This window comes from Geotrypetes seraphini, chromosome 9, assembly GCF_902459505.1.
Source record: "Geotrypetes seraphini chromosome 9, aGeoSer1.1, whole genome shotgun sequence".
Lineage (NCBI taxonomy): Eukaryota > Metazoa > Chordata > Amphibia > Gymnophiona > Dermophiidae > Geotrypetes > Geotrypetes seraphini.
The window spans coordinates 125015052-125037384 of record NC_047092.1 but is presented as its reverse complement, the minus strand read 5'-3'; the positions used below and the strand labels follow the sequence as shown (position 1 = coordinate 125037384).

Genomic DNA, 22333 nt, shown 5'->3' with positions numbered 1-22333 from the left:
AGAGTGACTTTATTTATTCTAGTTTACCAACCTACGTTTAATTCTCAGCTAGTATCTCAGCTGGTAAGCACTCACTAAATAAATTTAGGCTGGCAACTGCAGGAAACAGTTGCTTTAAGTCCAACTAAATTAGGAAAAACAATTCAGCCAATGATTTAATCTTAGCTAAAAATATGGCTGAACAATGCTATTGAAGTTATTTGATTACACTGGCCAACACTCATTTTGGTGCCTCAAATGTTAGACCTGTTTCTGGGTATATTTGACCTGGTGATTCCAAAAATGGCACCAGTTTTGGCCTATCTGCTTTAGTTTTTGAGATACAGAATATGTGCCATATACCACTCTTCACTCTATTCACCCATTTAAAAAAATCAGGATATTTTAATGTAGTGTTTAAATTAATATCTTTTAAGCATGAAGGAAACATATTAAAAATTAAAAGAAAAAGTGTACAATATGAAAATCTACTTATTTCATACCAAAAGCACAAGTTTATGATACAAACTTTCGAGTCATTCGACACACAAGAAGCTCCTTTTGTAAGACTTCCAAGAGTGGGATCTGCCAGGACAATCCCGCATAAGATTCCAACAATAGTCTGCCATCATGTGTGCATTCCAGCTTCCTTGATATGTTTTCCATTGTTTTTATGTCTTGGTGAAATCTTTCACCTTGCTCTTCACTTAAGTCACCAAGGTTCTCTGGAAAGCGATCTAAGTGACTGTGCAGATAATGGACTTTAATACTCATGTTACAGCCAAGCCTGTTGAAATGAAAGAGCATATCCTCTACTAATTGTGTGTAGTTGTCTGCCTTCTTGTTGCCAAGAAAGTTTTTCACAACAAGAACAAATGAAGACCAGGCACATGATTCGATTTCATTCACTGATGCTATGAAATGTGGGTCATTTATAAGTTGTCTGATCTGTGGACCAACGAAAATTCCTGCTTTCAGTTTTTCCATGGTAAGTCCAAGTAACAAATGCGCTATGTATTCAATGCACGAACCATCTTTAGTCAAAGCCTTTACAAATTGTTTCATTAGGCCTAGCTTTATATGTAGTGGTGACAGCATGATTTTATCTTGTGCTACCAAAGGTTCATTGATTGCATTTTGTCCTCCAACCACCATATATATTCCCTCAGAGGCCAATCTTTTTTGCCCAATGTTCATGTTTGGCTCTACTATCCCAAAGGCATATCTACTATCCCATAACCATATCTAAGAAACTAGAGCTGAAGTGGTCTATCCAATGCAATTTTCTGAATCAGCACCCCAAATAACCCCAGGAACAGGTCAAAAACCCAAGGCACCAAGAATTTTATTTTATTTTTTTTTGCCTATGTTATTTTTGTTGTTCAGCAGCTAGGTGAAAATTGACCCCTTCACAGCCAAAAATATTCAAAGAGGAGGATTGTTACTACTAAAAGGCAAAGCTTTCAAAGATCCTGTTCTACTCTGGGGCCAAAAGAAGGGTCCTTATCAGAGCTGGCCTAACCTCTAGGCAGATTAGGCATCCACTTAGGTCAAAATGATTTTGAGGGTCAGCATGAAATGGCAATAATCGCTACTAAACAAAAGTCAGCATGGTTGGTGCAGGAGAGCATTCATGCACACTCATGGTCTTTTGTCTCCAACTCCCTCCAAAACAGAAGAAACGCCTTTAGCATGCATGGATTTTCAAGGCCCTGTAAACTCTTGTTTAATGCCACAGACCCAGTAATACCTTGCAGCAGTGGTGCAGCAGAAGCAACTGTGATTAAGAAAATAGGTGAGGTGGGCCTAGCAGGAAGAAAGGGAGATGGAGACATGATGGAAACATAGGTGGGGGAGGGAAAGAAAGTACACATACTGATCACCTCTGGGGGGTAGAGAAAGGGCAGATGCTGGACACCTGGGGGGGGGAGAAAAGGGAAAGGCAGTTGCTGGATACCATGGGGAAAGGCCTTGAGATGCTCTGGCCTGGGTGGCATAGCTGAAAGTTGCCTAGGGTAGGGGTAGGCAATTCTGGTCCTCGAAAGCCGGAGCCAGGTCAGGATATCCACAATAAATATGTATGAGATGGATTTGCATGCAGTGTCTCCTTGAGATGCAAATCTATCTCATGCATATTTATTGTGGATATCCTGAAAACCTGGCCTGGCTCCGGCTCTCGAGGACCGGAATTGCCTACCCCTGGCCTAGGGCATCAGATACCCAAACTATTTCCTGTGTTCTGATCATAAAAAATGACGTGAGTAAAGCAGCAGTAAAGCATACTGGTTTGATTGTTAATTTTTTGTATCCACTGTTTCTAGATTGTGGAACCAGTAAAACTGTTATGAGCTCCCCTGGGTATAGAAAAGTGAATAAATAAATAAATAGTGTCTGATAGTAAGTACACTGAAGATAATTGAGATTGTGGCATCTATAAGTTTAGATATTTTCGAAGCTAGTTTATGTTGAAATTATTAAAAGAGAATTTTTATTTTATGTTTGTTATATGTTTGATTATTCTCATATTATGTTTTATTTGTAATTGGTTATACATTGTTAGCCCCTCTTTTTACAAAAGCTGTGATAGTGACTGCTGCACAACAAACGCTCCGATACCCATTAAATCCCTATGGGTATCATAGCGGCTACTGCAGCTTTGTAAAAGGAGCCCTATATTATTAAAATGTTTTATTTGAAGACTTGGAGTAGCCTAGTGGTTAGAGCAGCTGCCTTAGCACCCTGAGGTTAGGAGTTCCATTCCCACAGCAGCTCATTGTGATTCTGGGCAAATCACTTAACACTTCATTACTTATTTTGTACCCATCTAAAATATATAAACCACTTTGATTGTAACCACACAGAAAAAGCAGTATATCAAGTCCCATCTCCCTTTGCCCTTACCCTTCTGTAAAAGCCAAAGTGGTAAAAATAAACACTAACATTCAGTTTGTTATTTGGCAGTAGGTAACTGGTGAGAGGGTGGCAGGTAATATAAAGGTGAAAGGACTATGTGGATAGACAAAAATAGCTTAAAAGGACTAGAAATAGTGAATCACAGTCACTCTTTTACCTCAAAGTGCTCACGATTCTGTACAGTCTTTAATGCTGCGATCCAGTCCTCCATCTCTTTTCGATTATCTGCACTAAGGATAAGTTTGCGACACGGTGTAATAACCTGAAAAGAAAAATGAAAATTGTCATCACCATCTGATGGGGACAAATTCTGTTACCGTGTCATTCTCTAGTCTAACCATATAACAGGTTAGTTCACTATTGCTGCTTTGTAATAAATGTTTGTTAATAACTGTTCTTCTTTTTATAAGTTGCAAAGCAATACAGAATTGCTTGACAGAAACATAATACCAGAGGACCAGGAAAAACCAATATACAGTGAGCCCTCCGAATCTGTGGTTTCAGCATCCGCGGATTCGGTTATTCGTGATTTTAAAAAAAATAAAGCTGCATTCAGGACCTTCCCCTCCTCCCTCCCAGCACCCCAGACCTTACCTGGTGGTCTAGCGGGCTTTCAGGGCAGGAGCGATCTTCCTACGCTCCTGCCCCGTGTAGATCACTCACAGCAAATGGCTGCGGGGAGTTCCCGTTATAGTCTCAAGAGACTACGGGAACTCACGGCAGTCATTTGCTATGAGTGATCAGCACGGGGAAGGAGTGTAGGAAGATCGTTCCTGACCTGAAAGCCCGCTAGACCAGTGTTCTTCAATCTGTTTACACCTATGACCCGGCGGAAATAAAATAATTATTTCGTGGACCAGCAAACTACTAAGACTGAAATTTTTTTCAAAAACCATCGCCACCCTGTCCCCGCGAGCTCGGTCCCACAAACCATCTGATCCCATCCGCACAAGCATCAAATAGTTATGATTTTATATTGAACATATTTTATTAAAAGTATAAAAAGAAACAATATTCTATACAATTGTCATTTTATAAATACAAATAATACAGGGCAAAGATCAACAAAACCCCTGTCTCCCCTCCCCTTCACATATATCCCCTCTACTATCAAAACTGAATAAGCCAAATTATTACACAATGCTACACAAATATCATGTAACAGAATACCACAGTCACACATGACAGGAATGGTGTTAGAGGAGTGGAACTAGGGCAACTGTCCCCTGGTCAGAGAGAGCCCTAAGCCAGCTGGAAGCTAAAGAAGCACTGCCTGGGCTTTGCACTCCCCAGTTATGTCTAGCAAGATACATATTTCAAATCTGATATATTTGAATCACAAGATAGAAATAAAATTATTTTTTTCTACCTTTTATCGTCTCTGGTTTCTGCTTTCATTGCCTTTTCACTCTCTTCCATCCAGCGTCTGCCCCAAGAACATAAGAATTGCCACTGCTGGGTCAGACCAGTGGTCCATCATGCCCAGCAGTCCACTCACGCGGCGGCCCTCTGGTCTAAGACCAGCACCCTAACTGAGACTAGCCCTACCAGAGCACGTTCTTGTTCAGCAGGAACTTGTCTAACTTTGTCTTGAATCCTTGGAGGGTGTTTTCCCCTATAACAGCCTCTGGAAGAGCGTTCCAGCTTTCTACCACTCTCTGGGTGAAGAAGAACTTCCTTACGTTTGTACGGAATCTATCCCCTTTAAACTTTAGAGAGTGCCCTCTCATTCTCCCTACCTTGGAGAGGGTGAATAGTGTCTTTCTCTACTAAGTCTATTCCCTTCAGTATCTTGAATGTTTTGATCATGTCCCCTCTTAATCTCCTCTATTCGAGGGAGAAAAGGCCCAGTTTCTCTAATCTTTCGCTGTACGGCAGCTCCTCCAACTCCTTAACCATCTTAGTCGCTCATCTCTGGACCCTTTCGAGTAGTACCGTGTCCTTCTTCATGTACGGTGACCAGTGCTGGACTCAATACTCCAGGTGAGGGCGTACCATGGCCCGGTACAGCGGCATGATAACCTTCTCTGTCTCTTCATTCCAGCATCTGCCATCTCTCCTCCTGCCCCCCCCCCCCCAATTTGGTCTGGCATCCATAATCTTACTTCTGTTCCCCTCATGGTCTGGCATCTCTGTCCTTCCCTCCCCCCTGTGGTTTTTAGCATCTCTCTCTTCTCATTTCCTCCACTCAGATCTGATATCGTTCTATGCTCTCTTCCCTTTTCTTCTCTGGTCTTCATTCTCTATTTTCTGCCTCCATCTAAATTCAATTCTTTCTTACTATTAGTCCTGTTTCCCTCTTTTCACTGTGTCTACCCACAGCTTGTCACCCCTTTCCCTCACCCCTCCATTATCTTACTATTTTCTTCCCCCTTTATTTATCTCCTCCTTCTATTCAGTATGTGTTCTTTCCCCACTTCCATTCAGCATCTGCTCTCCCCTCTCAACTGACATCCATCTGCCTTCTGCTCTCTCTTCTTTTTATAAGTTGCAAAGCAGTACAGAATTGCTTGACAAAAGCATATTTAATACCAGAGGACCAGGAAAAACCAATATAAACTCAGAATAAAAGATTTTGTAAAAAAAACAACAAAAAAAAAGATTTTATTCTGAGTTTATATTGGTTTTTGCTGGTTCTCTGGTATATAAACTCAGAATAAAATCTTTTATTATAATATAAACTCATCTTACATTTTTCATCTTACAACAAATACATATATATAAAACATTTGTCAATGAATACATCATTTGAAATTCTATCATTTATGATACTAATAGATAAAAATTTTTTATCCCATCCCTCCCACCCTTCCAATCTTACATTCAATCAAATATATCACATAAATAATCTTTCCTAGTAATCTAATCATTTAATAAATTCAAATTCCCCCCTCCCATCCCTTCTACCTTAAATTGTATCTATAATGTAAAATGGTATCTACTCATTGCAATATTTTGTTAATGGGCCCCATATCTCTTCAAATTTATTAAAATTCCCTTTTTGCACAGCTATTGTTCTCTCCATTTTGTAAATGTGACATATCAAATTCCACCAGAAGTTATAATTGAGTCTATTCCAATTTTTCCAATTACTTGTGATCTCTTGTATGGCGACTCCTGTCATAATCATTAAAAGTTTATTATTCTTTGATGAAATTTGGCTCTTTGTTCTCATTTACATACCGAATAAAATCGTATCATAGGATAATGCCACATATTTCTCCAAAAAAAAAAATTAATTTGAGGCCAAATTAATTTCCAAAAGGCCATAATAAAGGAACAATAAAATAATAAATGATCTAGAGTCCCTGCTTCAAGATTACAGTGCCAGCATCTATTAGACTTAGAGGAATCTAACTTTTGTAATCTGGGGTCCAAAATGCTCTATACAACAAAAAGAACCAAGTTTGTTTCATAGATGCGGACACTATACATCTCATCCTCTAAGACCAAATTTGTGGCCACTGAGACGCATTAATTTGATGCTTAATCTCAATGCTCCAAATGTCTCCAAGACCTGTCTTTGGTTTTTTATTCATATATCCAGATAACAATTTATACCCCTGTGCAGCCTGGTGTCCCAGGAAGTCCGCCTGAAAGCACAAGAATTCCAAACTATACTAATTATTAAGATTTTTCCTTTCAGGGAACCCCTCCTGAATAGCATGCTTCAGCTGCAACCATCTAAAACTTTGTGATTTATTAAGGCCATATTTATGTTGCAACTGTAAAAAATCAAGCAGTTTACCATTTGAAATGATATCACCTAAAATCCGTATACCTGCAAAAATCCAATGCTTCCAAACGACTTTAAATCCGCCAATTCGAATCTTGGAGTTTAGCCAGATCGTTTGATTTTTTGACTTACGAATTGGTATAGGTGTTAGATTACTAACAAAGCGTAATGTTTTCCATGTATCTATTAATATTCTATTCTCTTCAGTGTTCTCCCCAGAAATTTTTTCCAGCCGGGTGGCATGAAAAAGTAGCCAGGCGGGGTGGGGAAATTTGGTAGTGGGGAAAATTAAGGGCTCCTTTTACAAAGGTGCGTTAGGGCCTTAACGCGTGGAATAGCATGCGCTAAAATGCCCCATGTGCTAGCCACTACCGCCTCCTCTTGAACAGGTGGTAGTTTTCAGGTAGCGCACGCTAATCCGGTGAGTGCGCTAAAAACGCTAGCGTACCTTTGTAAAATGAGCCCTAAATGTGTACTATTTTTATTAGTTTATTGTTTTCCAATGTTCAATATGACTTCCTTTTTTAAGGTTTGACACTTGTGCCAGAATATTTTTACTAAATTTAAGAAGTATCCAATTCTAGAAGTGAATAATTAGATATGCGCCCTCTTTCAAATGGTATAGATGTTTAAAAAAAGGGAAATGCGTTAATGAAGTCATTGGGTTCAATCTAGCCATTTATTTCTGCAAGAAAAAAAGATAAATATAACTCATCCAGTCATATAAGAAACGGCTCTACAGCACCTCTAATAATGTTTTGATCACTAGGTTCCTTCCTGAGGTCTCACTGAGGATATGAAATAGATGCAATCCCCACTTCAGACCTCTTCCACATAATTTATGGAGAGGTGTTACTGAGCCTTGAAGGAGACCTGTGTGATTGCACTACAGCAAAATAATAAAGTAGCAGATTAAGATCAAAGTGAGAGCTGGGCAAAACAGTTTAGGTAAAGATGCAGGTAATAATTAGCAATGTATTAAAAATATTTTATTTTTATTTGCTTATAATGTCATTTGAAAACTGCTTGTTAATACAACTTTAATTTAATTCTTTATAGTGGGTGTGTATGTGGTGGTAGTGGGGGGACAACGCCTACACCAACAGTAAAGTAAGAATAGGGTCATTAAATCCTGTGGCATACCTAGTATATATGACAGCCAGTGCTGATCTTTTTTTTTTTTTTTAACCCTTCTCTATATAAAAGATATTTTTAGTAATAATCCATGAGTCACACAAGGGTGCACCTAGGAAAAGGCAGCATCTTAAACACTGCAGTGAGCACTAGAACACCAACACACGCATTGTAAAACTAAAGCCAGATCCTGCACAGTCAATTGATCCTGTACAGTCATTGCTAACAGAAAGCCATGTCCTTTTTATACACACAGAACAGATACACCCTCGCCAAATAAGGAATAATCACAAAATAGAAATATGTAGACAAAAGTTAAACTGAACCAAGAAACCAGACTGCATACATTGCAACACCACAGAAACAGTGACACATGTCCCCTATTACTGTGCAAAATATAAAGACAGTAGATGTAAATTTGAAAAAACTGATATATAACAATCACCACTTTACAAATTAACAAATAGAAATAAAACAAATAATGAGAAATAAGAAAATACCATTTTATTGGACTAATCCATTTTTCAATTAGCTTTCAGAGACCAAATCTTTCTTCAAGACAGTACAGTATAAAGCTGTTATAATAATAATAATAATAACAGCTTATATACCGCAATACCGTGAAGTTCTATGCGGTTTACAAAAGATTAAGCAAAGGTACAAATTGACTGACTTCAAGAGGGGAAGAGGAAAGAGAAGTAATTAGACAGGAAATTCATTGTTGAGGAGAAAAGTGATCAAAAGGACAGTAGGTCGCTATTGAGAGGAAAGAGATAAGTGGATCAGTTATCAAGATGTTTTAGGAACAGGTGTGTTTTTAGACGTTTCCTAAATTCCTCATAAGTAGAGGGCGAAAGTAATTGTTCTAGGTCTTTACCCCATGATGCTGCTTGGTTATGGTATCCTGTCCTTAAAAATTTGCTTACCTCAAGGGTGAGCGGGAACCGTGAGGTCTGTGGGTGTTAAAATGCCCTGCAGACACCATGCCACAAAGATGTGCGAGGTCTGTGGGATCCGGCCAATCCTTATTTTATCCAGTCCCCAAACTTAGGAAAGTCTATGCATTGAGAGCAATTTTTTAAGCTATTTACCCAGATGCTGTTTCCAGAAAAGGAAGGTTTAAATCTATGGGAATACTTATTTTCTTGGATGACTTTTTCAAAGAGAAAGTGCTCAGTGTTCTTAGTTTCATGATAGATGTGGTGTACCAGTTATCAAAGAGAAAGCATCCACAAACTTTTCATTGGCCTGAAGTTTTGAAAATAGCCCAGAGAAAACTCAATTTCTGTCATAGAACTACAACTCTACCTTCTTGCAGGACTTGGAAACAGCAGCCGTGCACATAGCCCCGTTTGCGCGATCATTAACTCATACCAACATCTGTGCACAATGCACAGTGTGAAATTCCTGCACTTCAAAATCATACCATTGTAGGAGCTTCAAGTAGCAGCTCTCATCTGATGATTTGCCAAGATTTTTCCCTGTATTGTAAGGGATAGGATTTTTTTTTTACACACAAAAAAACACCTCTTCTGAGCTGCACACCTTAAGCACTGCAGTTCAAATAGCAAACAGCACTGGAACCCAGTGAGAAAACTCTCTTTGCTACCCATTGATGCATACAACTGATTAATAATGACTTGCCGTCCTGCTTCCTTTGGGGGTCGATGGGCATTTGCTGTTACTTAGGAAAGATCAGAGCAACTGACCCCCTTCCTTTGCCAGGAAATTCAAGTGGCAGAGGCACAACTCGGATTCAAAAAATGTCGGTACAAACCGAGTAACAAACCAAGAGACCAAAAACTAAACATTCCAGAGGCAGAAACCCCCCACGTGGTCTTGATCACCCTGCTTGCAGGAACTGAAGGGAACTTGACACCTTTTTTTCCTCCCAGAGTCCTGCAGCCACATGATCTGAGCAGAGGCATTATCAGCAGCTTTGTGGGAGATGTTGTTTACACTCAATGCAGAAGGATTATTTCTGCTTTCTGGAGACAGGGAAACATACCCAATCAGAGGGCATAGCCTGATTAAAATAAACAGCAAAATAGCTCAGTAACCCTCCCGAGCAAAACTGGAGGCAACCTGAGGACTGCCCTTCAGATCGGCTTCTGATGTGCCTTCCTGTGCTTATAAATCGGCAGTGATTTGTATTTATTTCACAGGCAGCCTTAGCCCGTAGCAAACTCATGCTTCGGGGCTCTATGGTGTGCATGTTGGCTTCCCTTCTCCCCCCCCCCCCCCCCTGGACGTAACTTCCGGTTTCGGAGAGAAGAGGGAAGCCGGAATGCACACCTTAGAGCCCCGAAACATGAGTTCGCTACGGGCTAAGGCAGCTGCCTGTGAAATAAATACAAATCACTGAGTTTGTGTCTTCAAGCCGGTGAGAGGTGTTTTTTTTTTGTTTTTTAATGTTGAGCAGCGGCGACGGCAGTAGCAGGATTTGCGATAGATGACAGTCAGGCAGTCATCTAAATTAGCTGGGCGTAGCGCCCGGCTGAAAGGCCCTGGGGAGAACACTGCTCTTTATATACTCTAGGCATCTTAATGCTGAGAACATGACATAAACGTAAATGGAGCATGAGTCGCCATTCCAACCATAGCCAATCTGGAGTATCTTCCATGAGCTCTGGAAGGACTCAATACATACCCTGGCTTAAAATATAGGCTTGATGATACCTATAAAAATTTGGAAAATTTACCCAACCCACTCAGAATAAAATCTTGTGTGTGGAAGAAAAGCATACCACAATGAAATCTGTATAATGGCAGAAAAAGTCAAACAGACCAACTACTCTGCTGTTCCGCAGTAGCCCTTAACTCTTCTCTTAGCAAAAACAAGAAGTCAAATAATTCTGCAAGACTTTAAGAAATGGTTGTAGCAGAAGGTCATATGAGGTCATCAATTTAGTAAAGACCACCAGGTCACTTAAAATTATTCTAATGGTGAATCAAAATTACAGGCTTTTGGTAGCACCATGAGTCTTACATGACTGTATTATGTTAGCAGGAATGAATGTAGAAAGCATACAATGATAATGTAACTTTAAAGAAATTTCCATCAATAGATCACAAAAAAAGAGAGCCAGTCCCCTTCCCTCAGGATATTTCCAAAAGTCCACTAAAGGAGGGAGAAAAGCCCTTAAAAGAATGTAAGAGAACAGTATATAACAAAGAAAAACAACTAATAAAGCAGATCATGCATATTTCTACATTCCTGTGGTATACAACCTACATTGAATAACTAACATTACTAGCAATTGCCAGATCTCTTATAGTGTCTGTAAGGAAACAATTTTGAAGGCTCCTAAAACACATATTTTGTAGAGGAAACACTAACCAACATTTACAAGGAAAACAAATCACAAAGGAGGCTTCTTACAACAATACCTCTAGGCGCATAGCCAGGAACTTCTTCCTATGTTCCTGTAGTGCCTTACAAACATCATACTTATATGATAATACAGTACTTCCTTAGAAATCTAAATCAATTAATCTGAAGTTATTTCTAAGGTGCTTTACTATTCTCCTTTCAAGTCCAATGACTAATTGGATTGTATGTTCACAGTATTTTGAAAACACTTCTTTTTTGTCTTTTCATGAGACCTCAGAACCACCACTCCTCCGTCCCACCAAGGTGTAAACACAGGGAGATACAAGCAGGGAAATCCTCACCGGTCTCTAAAAATTTAAACGTCATGCATTTCTTAACATATTGTTATTATCACTTAACTTAGTAATGGTGAAATCTTGCTTTTCATACGGACTATGCGGTAAGACCCGACATGTTTCACCGAAGTTTCATCAGGAGTCTACCCACTACCGCAGCCATCCACCTCATATCAATTAGTGTTGTGAGACTAATTAATATGAGGTGGACGGCTGCGGTAGTGGGTAGACCCCTGATGAAACTTCAGTGAAACATGTCGGGTCTTACCGCATAGTCCGTATGAAAAGCAAGATTTCACCATTACTAAGTTAAGTGATAATAACAATATGTTAAGAAATGCATGACGTTTAAATTTTTAGAGACCGGTGAGGATTTCACTGCTTGTATCTCCCCGTGTTTACACCTTGGTGGGACGGAGGAGTGGTGGTTCTGAGGTCTCATGAAAAGACAAAAAGAAGTGTTTTCAAAATACTGTGAACATACAGTCCAACTAGTCATTGGACTTGAAAGGAGAATAGTAAAGCACCTTACAAACATCATAAGCATATTTATGGCTCAGAAACTATTTGGCCCTATTCTGGAAATACAAACACAGTATGTTGTCCCAGTCATAGTGCCCAACATAGTAGCTCTTTTGGTCACCTTTTCTATATTTCTTTCCTAGAAAAATGTCAGGTCGAAACTTTTAATAATAGAGACAATCACTGGTGCTCTCCCATTCTCTCCACTAACTTCTGTCCAGGAACAGAGGTAATAAATTCTGCTAAGGCAGCTCCTCTTGACCCCCAACAAACTTTTTCAGATATATTGCGAACGGATTGAGAGGTGATATTGAAAAATCACCCACTGATTTAAACCTTTACTAGAGGGAGGTCATGTGATTATGATGAGCGGGTAAAGATGTCTTTTCTTGGTGCTCCAGACCTTCCCCACCAAATGTAAATGGCAGGTGTCTTACTGTCTGGTAAAGTTCATTATTCATAGGAAAGTTAGAGCGAGGAACTGACTGGATGATAGCAGTTGTTAGAGGAAGAGTTCCAGCAATAGTTTGAAGCAGCTGAAGAGTGGGTGCAGTCACAGACAGCATGTGAACAATGAACTGTGGCAATTGAGAAAAATGGTAGCAAACATCCTAAAAAATACACAGATACTGAGAAATGAAAGAGATGGAATCTGAAGTTTATCGAGATCCTGGAAGGAATGCATGACATGAACTGTCAGACTTCCTAGAGGTCAAAGTATATATTTTTTTAATTGTATATTTTTTCTGGGGGGTTTTTTTAAAGTACATATTTTTTTGCTTTTTTGAAAGCTTTATGTTTTAAAGGAGGTTGTGCTAATATATGCACCAAATTTTTATTAAGGTTTAATCTGCTGGTGCGGTCTGCTGTTTCTTTTTAGTTTTGAAGGAGCTGTTAGATAAGAGATGTGGTTTAGCATATTTTAAATCAGATTCGGTCTTAATCTGTTGAGGGTTGTATTAAATCCTTTATGCTCCTCTTTTATAAAGTGAAACATTAGCATATTTTTTTTTTTTAACTTTAGGATATATTTATTCAAGTATTTATTTTATTTTTGGCTGCCTTTCCTTCAATACTTTTTTAAGTGGATGGTCTAACACACCAGAGTTCCTTTAAGTTAAGGATGTGGTATATTTTTGAAATAGATGTTTCTTGTATGTATTTTTTATGTTTTGTTTTTAAGTGGGCATATATATGTGTATGTACAAGTACATAAAATGTAAACTTAGGCACTGTGTTCAAATCAATTTGAATGAAGAAAGAGGCTAGTATAAGTGTACTTCAACAGAGAGAAATTATCTCACTGCTTTAACAACCTTCATTCAGTTATATGCTCGTTGGTTATTCACGGTTCCTCAGCGGGCCACCACACACTCAAGCATTCTCATAGTGTATGGCTTTATGCTCCCACTCCTCATTGGAACCAATTTATGTTTTTGATATTATACTTTTTTGCAATTTTATATATAAATACGTGTTAAATACTAAGAATACTTAGCTTTAAGCTTTTGGCTTTTTAGCAAGACGCTAGGGGAGTTTGTGTGAAAACACCGACATGTTTCGCCCGTGTGAAATAGTGGGCTTTCTCAAGGCTCCAACTCCTTTCTCTTCAGCAGAGTCGGCAGCCGCACTGAGCTTCCACCTCAGCCGTCCACCTCATATTAATTAGTCTCACAACACTAATTGATATGAGGTGGATGGCTGCGGTAGTGGGTAGACTCCTGATGAAACAGTGCGGCTGCCGACTCTGCTGAAGAGAAAGGAGTTGGAGCCTTGAGAAAGCCCACTATTTCACACGGGCGAAACATGTCGGTGTTTTCACACAAACTCCCCTGCACAGCGTCTTGCTAAAAAGCCAAAAGCTTAAAGCTAAGTATTCTTAGTATTTAACACGTATTTATATATAAAATTGCAAAAAAGTATAAAGCACAGTTACTTACCGTAACAGGTGTTATCCAGGGACAGCAGGCAGATATTCTTAACGTATGGGTGACGTCACCGACGGAGCCCCGGTACGGACCTTTTTAACTAGAAAGTTCTAGTTGGCCGCACCGCGCATGCGCGAGTGCCTTCCCGCCCGACGGAGGAGTGCGTGGTCTCCAGTTAGGATAAGCCAGCTAAGAAGCCAACCCGGGGAGGTGGGTGGGTCGTAAGAATATCTGCCTGCTGTCCCTGGATAACACCTGTTACGGTAAGTAACTGTGCTTTATCCCAGGACAAGCAGGCAGCATATTCTTAACGTATGGGTGACCTCTAAGCTAACAGAGAGGGAGGAGGGATGGTTGGCCATCAGGAAAATAAATTTTGTAACACAGATTGACCAAAGTGTCCATCCCGTCTGGAGAAGGCATCCAGACAGTAGTGAGTAGTGAATGTGTGAACTGAAGACCAAGTGGCCGCCTTGCAGATTTCCTCAATAGGAGTGGAACGGAGGAAAGCCACAGAAGCAGCCATAGCTCTGACCCTGTGGGCCGTGACAGGTCCTTCCAGTGACAGGCCGGCCCGAGCATAACAGAACGCAATACAGGCAGCAAGCCAATTGGACAGCGTTCGTTTAGATACAGGGTGACCCAGACGATTAGGATCGAAGGTCAGAAAAAGTTGAGGAGAGGAGCGGTGAGCCCTGGTACGGTCAAGGTAGTACGCCAGGGCACGCTTACAATCCAGCGTGTGAAGAGCCTGTTCCCCAGGATGAGAATGGGGTTTAGGGAAGAAAACAGGCAGCACGATGGACTGGTTGAGGTGAAAGGCTGAAACCACCTTAGGAAGGAATTTAGGATGGGTACGCAGAACCACCTTGTCATGGTGAAAAACAGTGAACGGTGGATCGGCGACCAGTGCATGTAGCTCACTAACCCTCCTGGCAGAGGTGATGGCAATGAGGAAAAGCACCTTCCATGTGAGAAGTTTGAGCGAGGTAGTAGCCAAAGGCTCAAAAGGAGGTTTCATGAGGGCTGATAACACCACGTTGAGGTCCCAGACGACTGGGGGAGGCTGAAGAGGTGGTTTGATATTGAAAAGGCCTCTCATGAACCGGGAAACCAGAGGATGAGCCGTGAGGGGTTTTCCAAGGATAGGCTCATGAAACGCAGTGATGGCACTGAGGTGGACTCTGATTGAGGTCGACTTGAGGCCAGCGTCGGAGAGAGAGAGTAAATAGTCCAGTACAGTTTCCACCGCCAGAGAGGTGGGATTGTGATGATGAAGGAGACACCAAGCGGAGAACCGGGTCCACTTCTGATGGTAACATTGGAGTGTGGAGGGTTTCCTGGAGGCATCCAAAATGCGACGGACTGGTCGAGACAGGTTTTCTGGAGAGGTCAGCCCGAGAGAAACCAAGCTGTCAGGTGGAGCGAAGACAGATTGGGATGTAGTAGAGACTGATGTTGCTGTGTAAGAAGAGTAGGAAACACAGGTAGAGGAATGGGATCCCTGGAGCTGAGCTGAAGCAGGAGGGAGAACCAATGTTGTCTGGGCCACCGAGGGGCGATGAGAATCATGGTGGCCCTGTCCTTGCGGAGCTTGAATAGGGTCCGCAACATCAGAGGAAGTGGAGGGAAGGCATAGAGGAACCGATCCGTCCAGTCGAGTAGGAATGCATCCGGGGCCAGACGATGCGGAGAGTAGAGTCTGGAGCAGAACTGGGGCAGCTGATGGTTGTGAGGAGCTGCAAAGAGGTCCACCTGTGGAGTGCCCCATCGAGCAAAGATGGAGTGGAGAGTGGGAGGATCCAGGGTCCACTCGTGAGGTTGAAGGATGCGGCTGAGCTGGTCGGCCAGGGAGTTCTGTTCGCCCTGGATATAGACCGCTTTGAGAAAAAGATTGTGGGCTGTGGCCCAGGTCCAAATTCGGAGGGCCTCCTGACAAAGGAGACGAGATCCGGTGCCGCCTTGCTTGTTGATGTAGTACATGGCGACTTGGTTGTCCGTGCACAGGAGGAGAACCTGAGGATAGAGAAGGTGCTGGAAGGCCTTGAGAGCATAAAACATGGCTCTGAGTTCCAGGAAATTGATGTGATGTTGACGCTCCTGAGGGGTCCAGAGTCCCTGGGTGCGTAGATCCCCTATGTGAGCTCCCCATGCATAGGGGGAGGCATCTGTGGTGATGATCATGGAATGAGGGGGCGGATGAAGAAGGAGGCCCCTGGAAAGATTTGAGGAGTTCAACCACCATTGAAGAGAGTGCTGAAGAGATGATGTCACAGAGATGGGATGAGAAAGAGGATCCCTGGTCTGCGACCATTGGTTGGCGAGGGTCCATTGCGGTATCCTCAAATGGAGTCGCGCCAGAGGAACCACATGGACTGTCGAGGCCATGTGACCCAGAAGAATCATCATCTGGCGAGCAGGGATTGATGGTTGGAGGAGCACCTGTTGACAGAGGTGAAGGAGTGTCCGGTGCCGGTCGGCAGGAAGGAACGCTCTCATGGAGTTGGTATCGAGAAGTGCTCCGATGAACTGAAGGCGCTGCGTGGGAAGCAGATGCGACTTGGGATAATTGATCTCGAACCCCAAGAGATGGAGGAAAGAGATGGTGTGGTGAGTGGGTTGCAGCACAAGTGGAGCGGTCGTTGCTTTCACCAACCAATCGTCCAAGTAGGGGAACACTTGTAGGTTGTGGGACCTGAGACAGGCCGCTACCACAATCAGGCACTTGGTGAACACCCTGGGCGAAGATGCGAGACCAAAGGGAAGCACTTTGTACTGATAGTGGTGATTGAGTATCTGGAATCGGAGGTAGCGACGTGAAGCCTGATGGATTGGGATGTGAGTGTAGGCCTCCTTGAGGTCCAGGGAACATAGCCAGTCGTGTTGAGACAGAAGAGGATAAAGTGTGGCAAGTGAGAGCATCCTGAACTTTTCCTTGACCAAACACTTGTTGAGGTTCCTGAGGTCGAGGATAGGACGAAGATCTCCTGTTTTCTTGGGTACCAAGAAGTAGCGGGAGTAAAATCCCTGACCTCTTTGGTCTGGTGGAACTTCTTCGATGGCATTGAGAAGGAGGAGGGATTGGACCTCCCTTAGGAGGAGAGGAGTTTGGGAGGAGTGAGAAGCAGACTCTACGGGAGGATGGTCTGGAGGAAGAGTCTGAAACCTTAGTGAGTATCCGTGACGGATGATGTTTAGAACCCACAGGTCTGATGTAATGGCCTCCCAGCGTCGTTGAAAGATGGTGAGGCGGCCCCCGATAGGTTGAGGTAGAGGCAGCGAGGGTTGGAGACTGGCTATGCCCTGGAGAAAGGAGTCAAAAGGGCTGAGGAGGCTTAGTTTGAGGGAGAGGCTTAGCTGTCTGGTGAGATTGCGAGCGAGCCTGAGAGTGTTGTTGCTGTTGTTGGCGAGGCCGACGAGATTGTTGTTGAGGAGGATTCAGCGGTCTAGCAGAAAAGCGACGTTGGTAAGAAGACTGAGGTCTGTATGGTCGTGTCGGCGGAGTCTTCTTTTTAGGCTTAATGAGGGTGTCCCATCTGGTCTCATGAGCCGAAAGTTTTTGTGTGGTGGTATCTAGAGACTCCCCAAAAAGTTCGTCACCAAGACAGGGCGCGTTGGCAAGGCGGTCTTGGTGGTTGACATCCAGGTCAGATACTCTCAGCCAGGCAAGGCGTCGCATAGCAATTGCCAGAGCAGAGGCACGGGAGGAGAGCTCGAAGGAGTCATAGATTGAGCGTACCATGAACTTCCTGAGCTGAAGGAGGGTGGAAATTTGTTGTTGAAACAAAGGGACCTTGCGTTCAGGGATGTACTTTTGCAGAGCAGAAAGTTGTTGTACCAGATATTTCATATAAAAAGAAAAATGAAATGAATAATTGTTGGCTCTGCTAGCCAGCATGGCATTCTGGTATAGGCGCTTTCCAAATTTATCCATTGTTTTGCCCTCTCTGCCAGGAGGGGTGGAGGCATAGACACTGGAACCATGAGATTTCTTGAGAGTGGATTCTACTAGGAGGCTCTCATGTGGCAACTGGGGTTTATCAAATCCCGGGATAGGGATGACCCTGTATAAACTGTCCAGTTTCTTAGGGGCACCTGGAACAGTAAGGGGGTTCTCCAAGTTTTTATAAAACGTCTCCCGCAGAATATCATGGACGGGGAGTTTGAGAAATTCCTTGGGGGGTTGGTCGAAGTCCAGGGCTTCCAAAAAGGCCTGGGACTTCTTGGAGTCGGACTCGAGTGGGATGGAAAGAGCCCCAGACATTTCCCGAAGGAATTTTGTAAATGAGGACTGCTCGGGCTTGGAGGTGGATTCAGCCATGGAGGGTTCCTCATCAGTGGAAGAGGCATCCTCCTCGGTACCGAGGGGGGATTGCTCCCATAAGTCAGGGTCCCTGACGGCCGGCTCAGCATGGCGTGTTTTAGAAAGGGACTTGCCAGATCTCATGGATACGGTGCCGGGGGATGAAGACCGGTGCCGATCTCTGTCCCGGGAGGAGTGGTGTCGATCCCGGTCCCGAGACGATCGATGTCGATCTTGGGTTCGGGATGGGTCCTCCGCCGTGCAGGTCTGTAATGTGGGCTGTGCCGATAAGACCGGCATCGAAGTATTCATCGGTACCGAGGGGGTGGCCACTGGCGTAGTGGTGCGAGGCTCGGGCCGGACCGGTACCGGAAGGAGCGGTGCCAGCAGGGTTGGGAGCAGTTCCTGAAGCTGGTGCTCGAGTTGCTCCTGTAGTTTAGTTTGGAGGATGGCCGAGATACGGTCCTCCAATGGGGGCACCGGTACCGTTTTACTTTTCTTCGGTACCATAGGTGCCGCTCTACGCTCCGGCGATGAGGAGGCCGATGAAGAGGCACTCACCGTTATCGGAGCGGAGCGCTTACGGGACTTGCGGGACGTCGGAAGGACCGGTGTCACCGCCGTGGCTGGAGGGCGCTCAAGGGAAGTGGAAGGCTTCTTAGCTGGCTTACCTGGCGCCATCGACCCCGCAGAAGGATCAGGTGGTGTCGATGTTGACGGTGCCGATTTCGGCGGTGCCGTCGACGTCGGGGTCGGATCCATAGCAGAACCGGTGCCGAAGAGGAGATTCTGCTGAATTTGTCTATTTTTAAGTGTGCGTTTTTGAAGAGTCGCGCAGCGGGTGCAGGTGTCAGCCCGATGTTCCGGACCCAAGCACTGTAGGCACCAGTTGTGTGGGTCCGCAAGGGAAATCGGGCGTGCACACCGCTGGCACTTCTTAAAACCCGGCTGAGGGGGCATGAATGGGAATACGGCCTCAGCGAAATCAAAGCCGGAGGCTTGTATGATGGCAACAGGCCCCGCCGGGGCCTGTTGAAAAATAAAGGAAAAAATAAAGTTTTTTTTTTTTTTTTTTTTTTGTAAATTAGACAGAAAGGAAAAACCCGAAGGAAAAAAGCAGAAAAAATCAAAATAACGCGAGCGGGAAGGCAAAAAAGGAGTGTTCAACAGCCGTTGAATACCACATGCGTCTTCTTCGCTCCGCGGAAACGAAGAAACTGGAGACCACGCACTCCTCCGTCGGGCGGGAAGGCACTCGCGCATGCGCGGTGCGGCCAACTAGAACTTTCTAGTTAAAAAGGTCCGTACCGGGGCTCCGTCGGTGACGTCACCCATACGTTAAGAATATGCTGCCTGCTTGTCCTGGGATAATATCAAAAACATAAATTGGTTCCAATGAGGAGTGGGAGCATAAAGCCATACACTATGAGAATGCTTGAGTGTGTGGTGGCCCGCTGAGGAACCGTGAATAACCAACGAGCATATAACTGAATGAAGGTTGTTAATGCAGTGAGATAATTTCTCTCTGTTGAAGTACACTTGTACAAGTACATAGGCATGACAATTTTTAATTATTTTTTATTTTTTGTTTTGAAGCCTGTCATGTAAGTCTTTTATTGGCAAAGGGTCTTTATGAAAATGAACATTACTTTTAGTGTGTGCTAGCAGTGTGTGCTAATTAAAATTTTATGAATGTATTTATTATGATGTGCTTTAGATATCTGTCATATGTAATTATTATTTTATTTCCTGTTTTTAATATATGATTATACCCTTGAAGAAGGTAGTTAGCCCAAACATATTGGGTCTTTGAAATTTAAAATTGAATAAATTTTAATTTGATCCTGGACTGTATTCTTTGTGGACTCAGTGCTCTTTCCTAGTTTATGAGACACCCAGGACTGATCATTTTTAACACCCCTTCCCTCTATATGAAAAACATGATTTTTAGTAATAATCCATAAGTCGCAGCACAAGAGTTTACCTAGGATAGACAGCATCTTATATATTGCAGTGAGCAATAGAACATTAATACACTCCATTGTAAAACTAAGGGCTCCCTTTACAAAGCTGCAGTAGAGGTTTCTACCGTGGGCCAGCGAGGTAAATATTCCGATGCTCATAGGAATTCTATGAGTGTCAGAGCATTTACCTCATCAGTCTGCAGTAGAAATCTCTACTGCAGCTTTGTAAAAGCCAGCATAAACAAGCCAGATTAGTATAGATCAATCCTGCATAGTGAATACTAACAGAAAACCACATCTTTCATACACACAGAACCACCTTCACCCAGTATGGAATTAGTAATCACAAACTTAAAATAGACTTGGTAGATAAAGACAGTGTTCACCCTCTCCAAGGTAGAGAGAATGAGAGGGCACTCTCTAAAGTTAAAAGAGTATAGATTCCGTACAAACATAAGGAAGTACTTCTTCACCCAGAGAGTGGTGGGAAAATGGAACGCTCTTCCAGAGGCTGTTATAGGGGAAAACACCCTCCAGGGATTCAAGACAAAGTTAGACAAGTTCCAGCTGAACCGGAACGTACCCAGGTAGGGCTGGTCTCAGTTAGAGCACTGATCTTTGACCTAGGGGCCACCGCAGGAGCGGACTGCTGGGCATGATGGGCCACTGGTCTGACCCAGCAGCGGCAATTCTCATGTTCTTATAGACAAAATCCATGCAAAATTCTGCTTCATGACTTATATTCCATGAAAACTGCCACACTCACATTACCCCTCTCATCAAGTCACTTTACTGGCTCACCATCCATTTCCAAATAAAGTTCAAACTCCTCTTACTAACCTACAAGTGCATTTCCTCTGCAGCCTCTCAATAGCTCTCCACATTTCTCTCCCCCTATGCTCCCACCTGTGAACTCTGTTTATTGGACAAGTCCCTCCTATCCATACCCTTCTCCTCCACTGTCTACTCCATCCAGCATCTGCTCCCCTCTCTCTCCCCTCCCCACTTTCGTCCAGCGTCTGCTCCCTACTTCCATTCAGCGTCTGCTCCCCCCTAACATCCAATGTCTGCCCTCTTCTCTTCATCCACCCCCACTTCCATCAGCATCTGCCCCTTCTCTCTTTCACCCCACTTCCACCATCTGTCCCCTTCTCTCTCCCTCCACCTCAATTCCATCCAGTATCCTGCCCCCTTTTCTCCCTCCGTACAACCCAATTCCATCCAATATCCTGCCCCATTCTCTCTCTCTTCCATCCCACTTCCATTAGTATCTGCCCCTTCTCTCTCCCCTTCCACCTGAATTCCATCCAGCACCTGCCCCTTCTCTCTCCCCTTCCACCTGAATTCCATCCAGCATCTGCACCTTCTTTCTCCCCTTCCACCTGAATTCCATCCAGCATCTGCCCTTATCTCCCCCTCCACCTGAATGCCATCCAGCAAGTGCCCCTTCTCTCCTCCTCTGCCTCAATTCCATCCATAAGAACATAAGAACATAAGAAGCGCCATCTCCGGATCAGACCTTCGGTCCATCAAGTCCGGCGATCCGCACACGCGGAGGCCCTGCTAGGTATACACCTGGCTTATTTTATAGCCAACCATATCTTTATATGCCTCTCTCAAGGAGATATGCATCTAGTTTGCTTTTGAAGCCTAGGACTGTCGATTCCGCAATAATCTCCCCTGGGAGAGTATTCCAGATGTCAACCACTCTCTGTGTGAAGCAGAACTTCCTGATATTAGTCCTGAACTTGCCCCCCCTTAGTATCCAGTATCCAGTTCCCTTCTCTTTCTCTCACTCCACCCTAATTCCATCCAGTATCCTGCCCCCTCACCTCCCCTGCTGCTGCTCCTGCTCCAATTCATTTTTACCCGTTCTACACCACTCAGGATTTTATAGACTTCAATGATATCACCCCTCAGCTATCTCTTTTCCAAGCCAAAGAGCTCTAACTTCTTTAGCTTTTCCTTATTTGAAAGGAGTTCCATCACTTTTATGATTTTGGTCACTCTTATAATATTCTCAACTCTAAGGGCCAGCAAAAGATTTCAAACTTACACATTCTACTAAATTTTGTAAACCACCTTGACCTGCTTGCTCAGACTGGGTATTAAATGCTAAAAATGAATACCAATATTGATTCTATAACACGTCAAGGATATATTTTTAAAACTCACTTTATTTTGG

The 22333-nt window shown here is 43.3% G+C and overlaps 1 protein-coding gene across 6 annotated transcripts in view; it reads right to left on the bottom strand.

The window, feature by feature from the left end:
• DGKD (diacylglycerol kinase delta) overlaps positions 1–22333 on the bottom strand; it is a 327255-nt gene that overhangs the window by 247255 nt on the left and 57667 nt on the right. For 3 of the 6 annotated variants that reach the window (XM_033959775.1, XM_033959776.1, XM_033959777.1), the window contains exon 4: positions 3050–3154. In XM_033959775.1, the coding sequence (XP_033815666.1) occupies positions 3050–3154 (105 nt within the window). Of the gene's footprint in view, positions 1–482; positions 551–3049; positions 3155–22333 lie in introns of those variants that run through there. The other 3 variants (XM_033959778.1, XM_033959779.1, XM_033959780.1) reach the window with 2 other exon arrangements.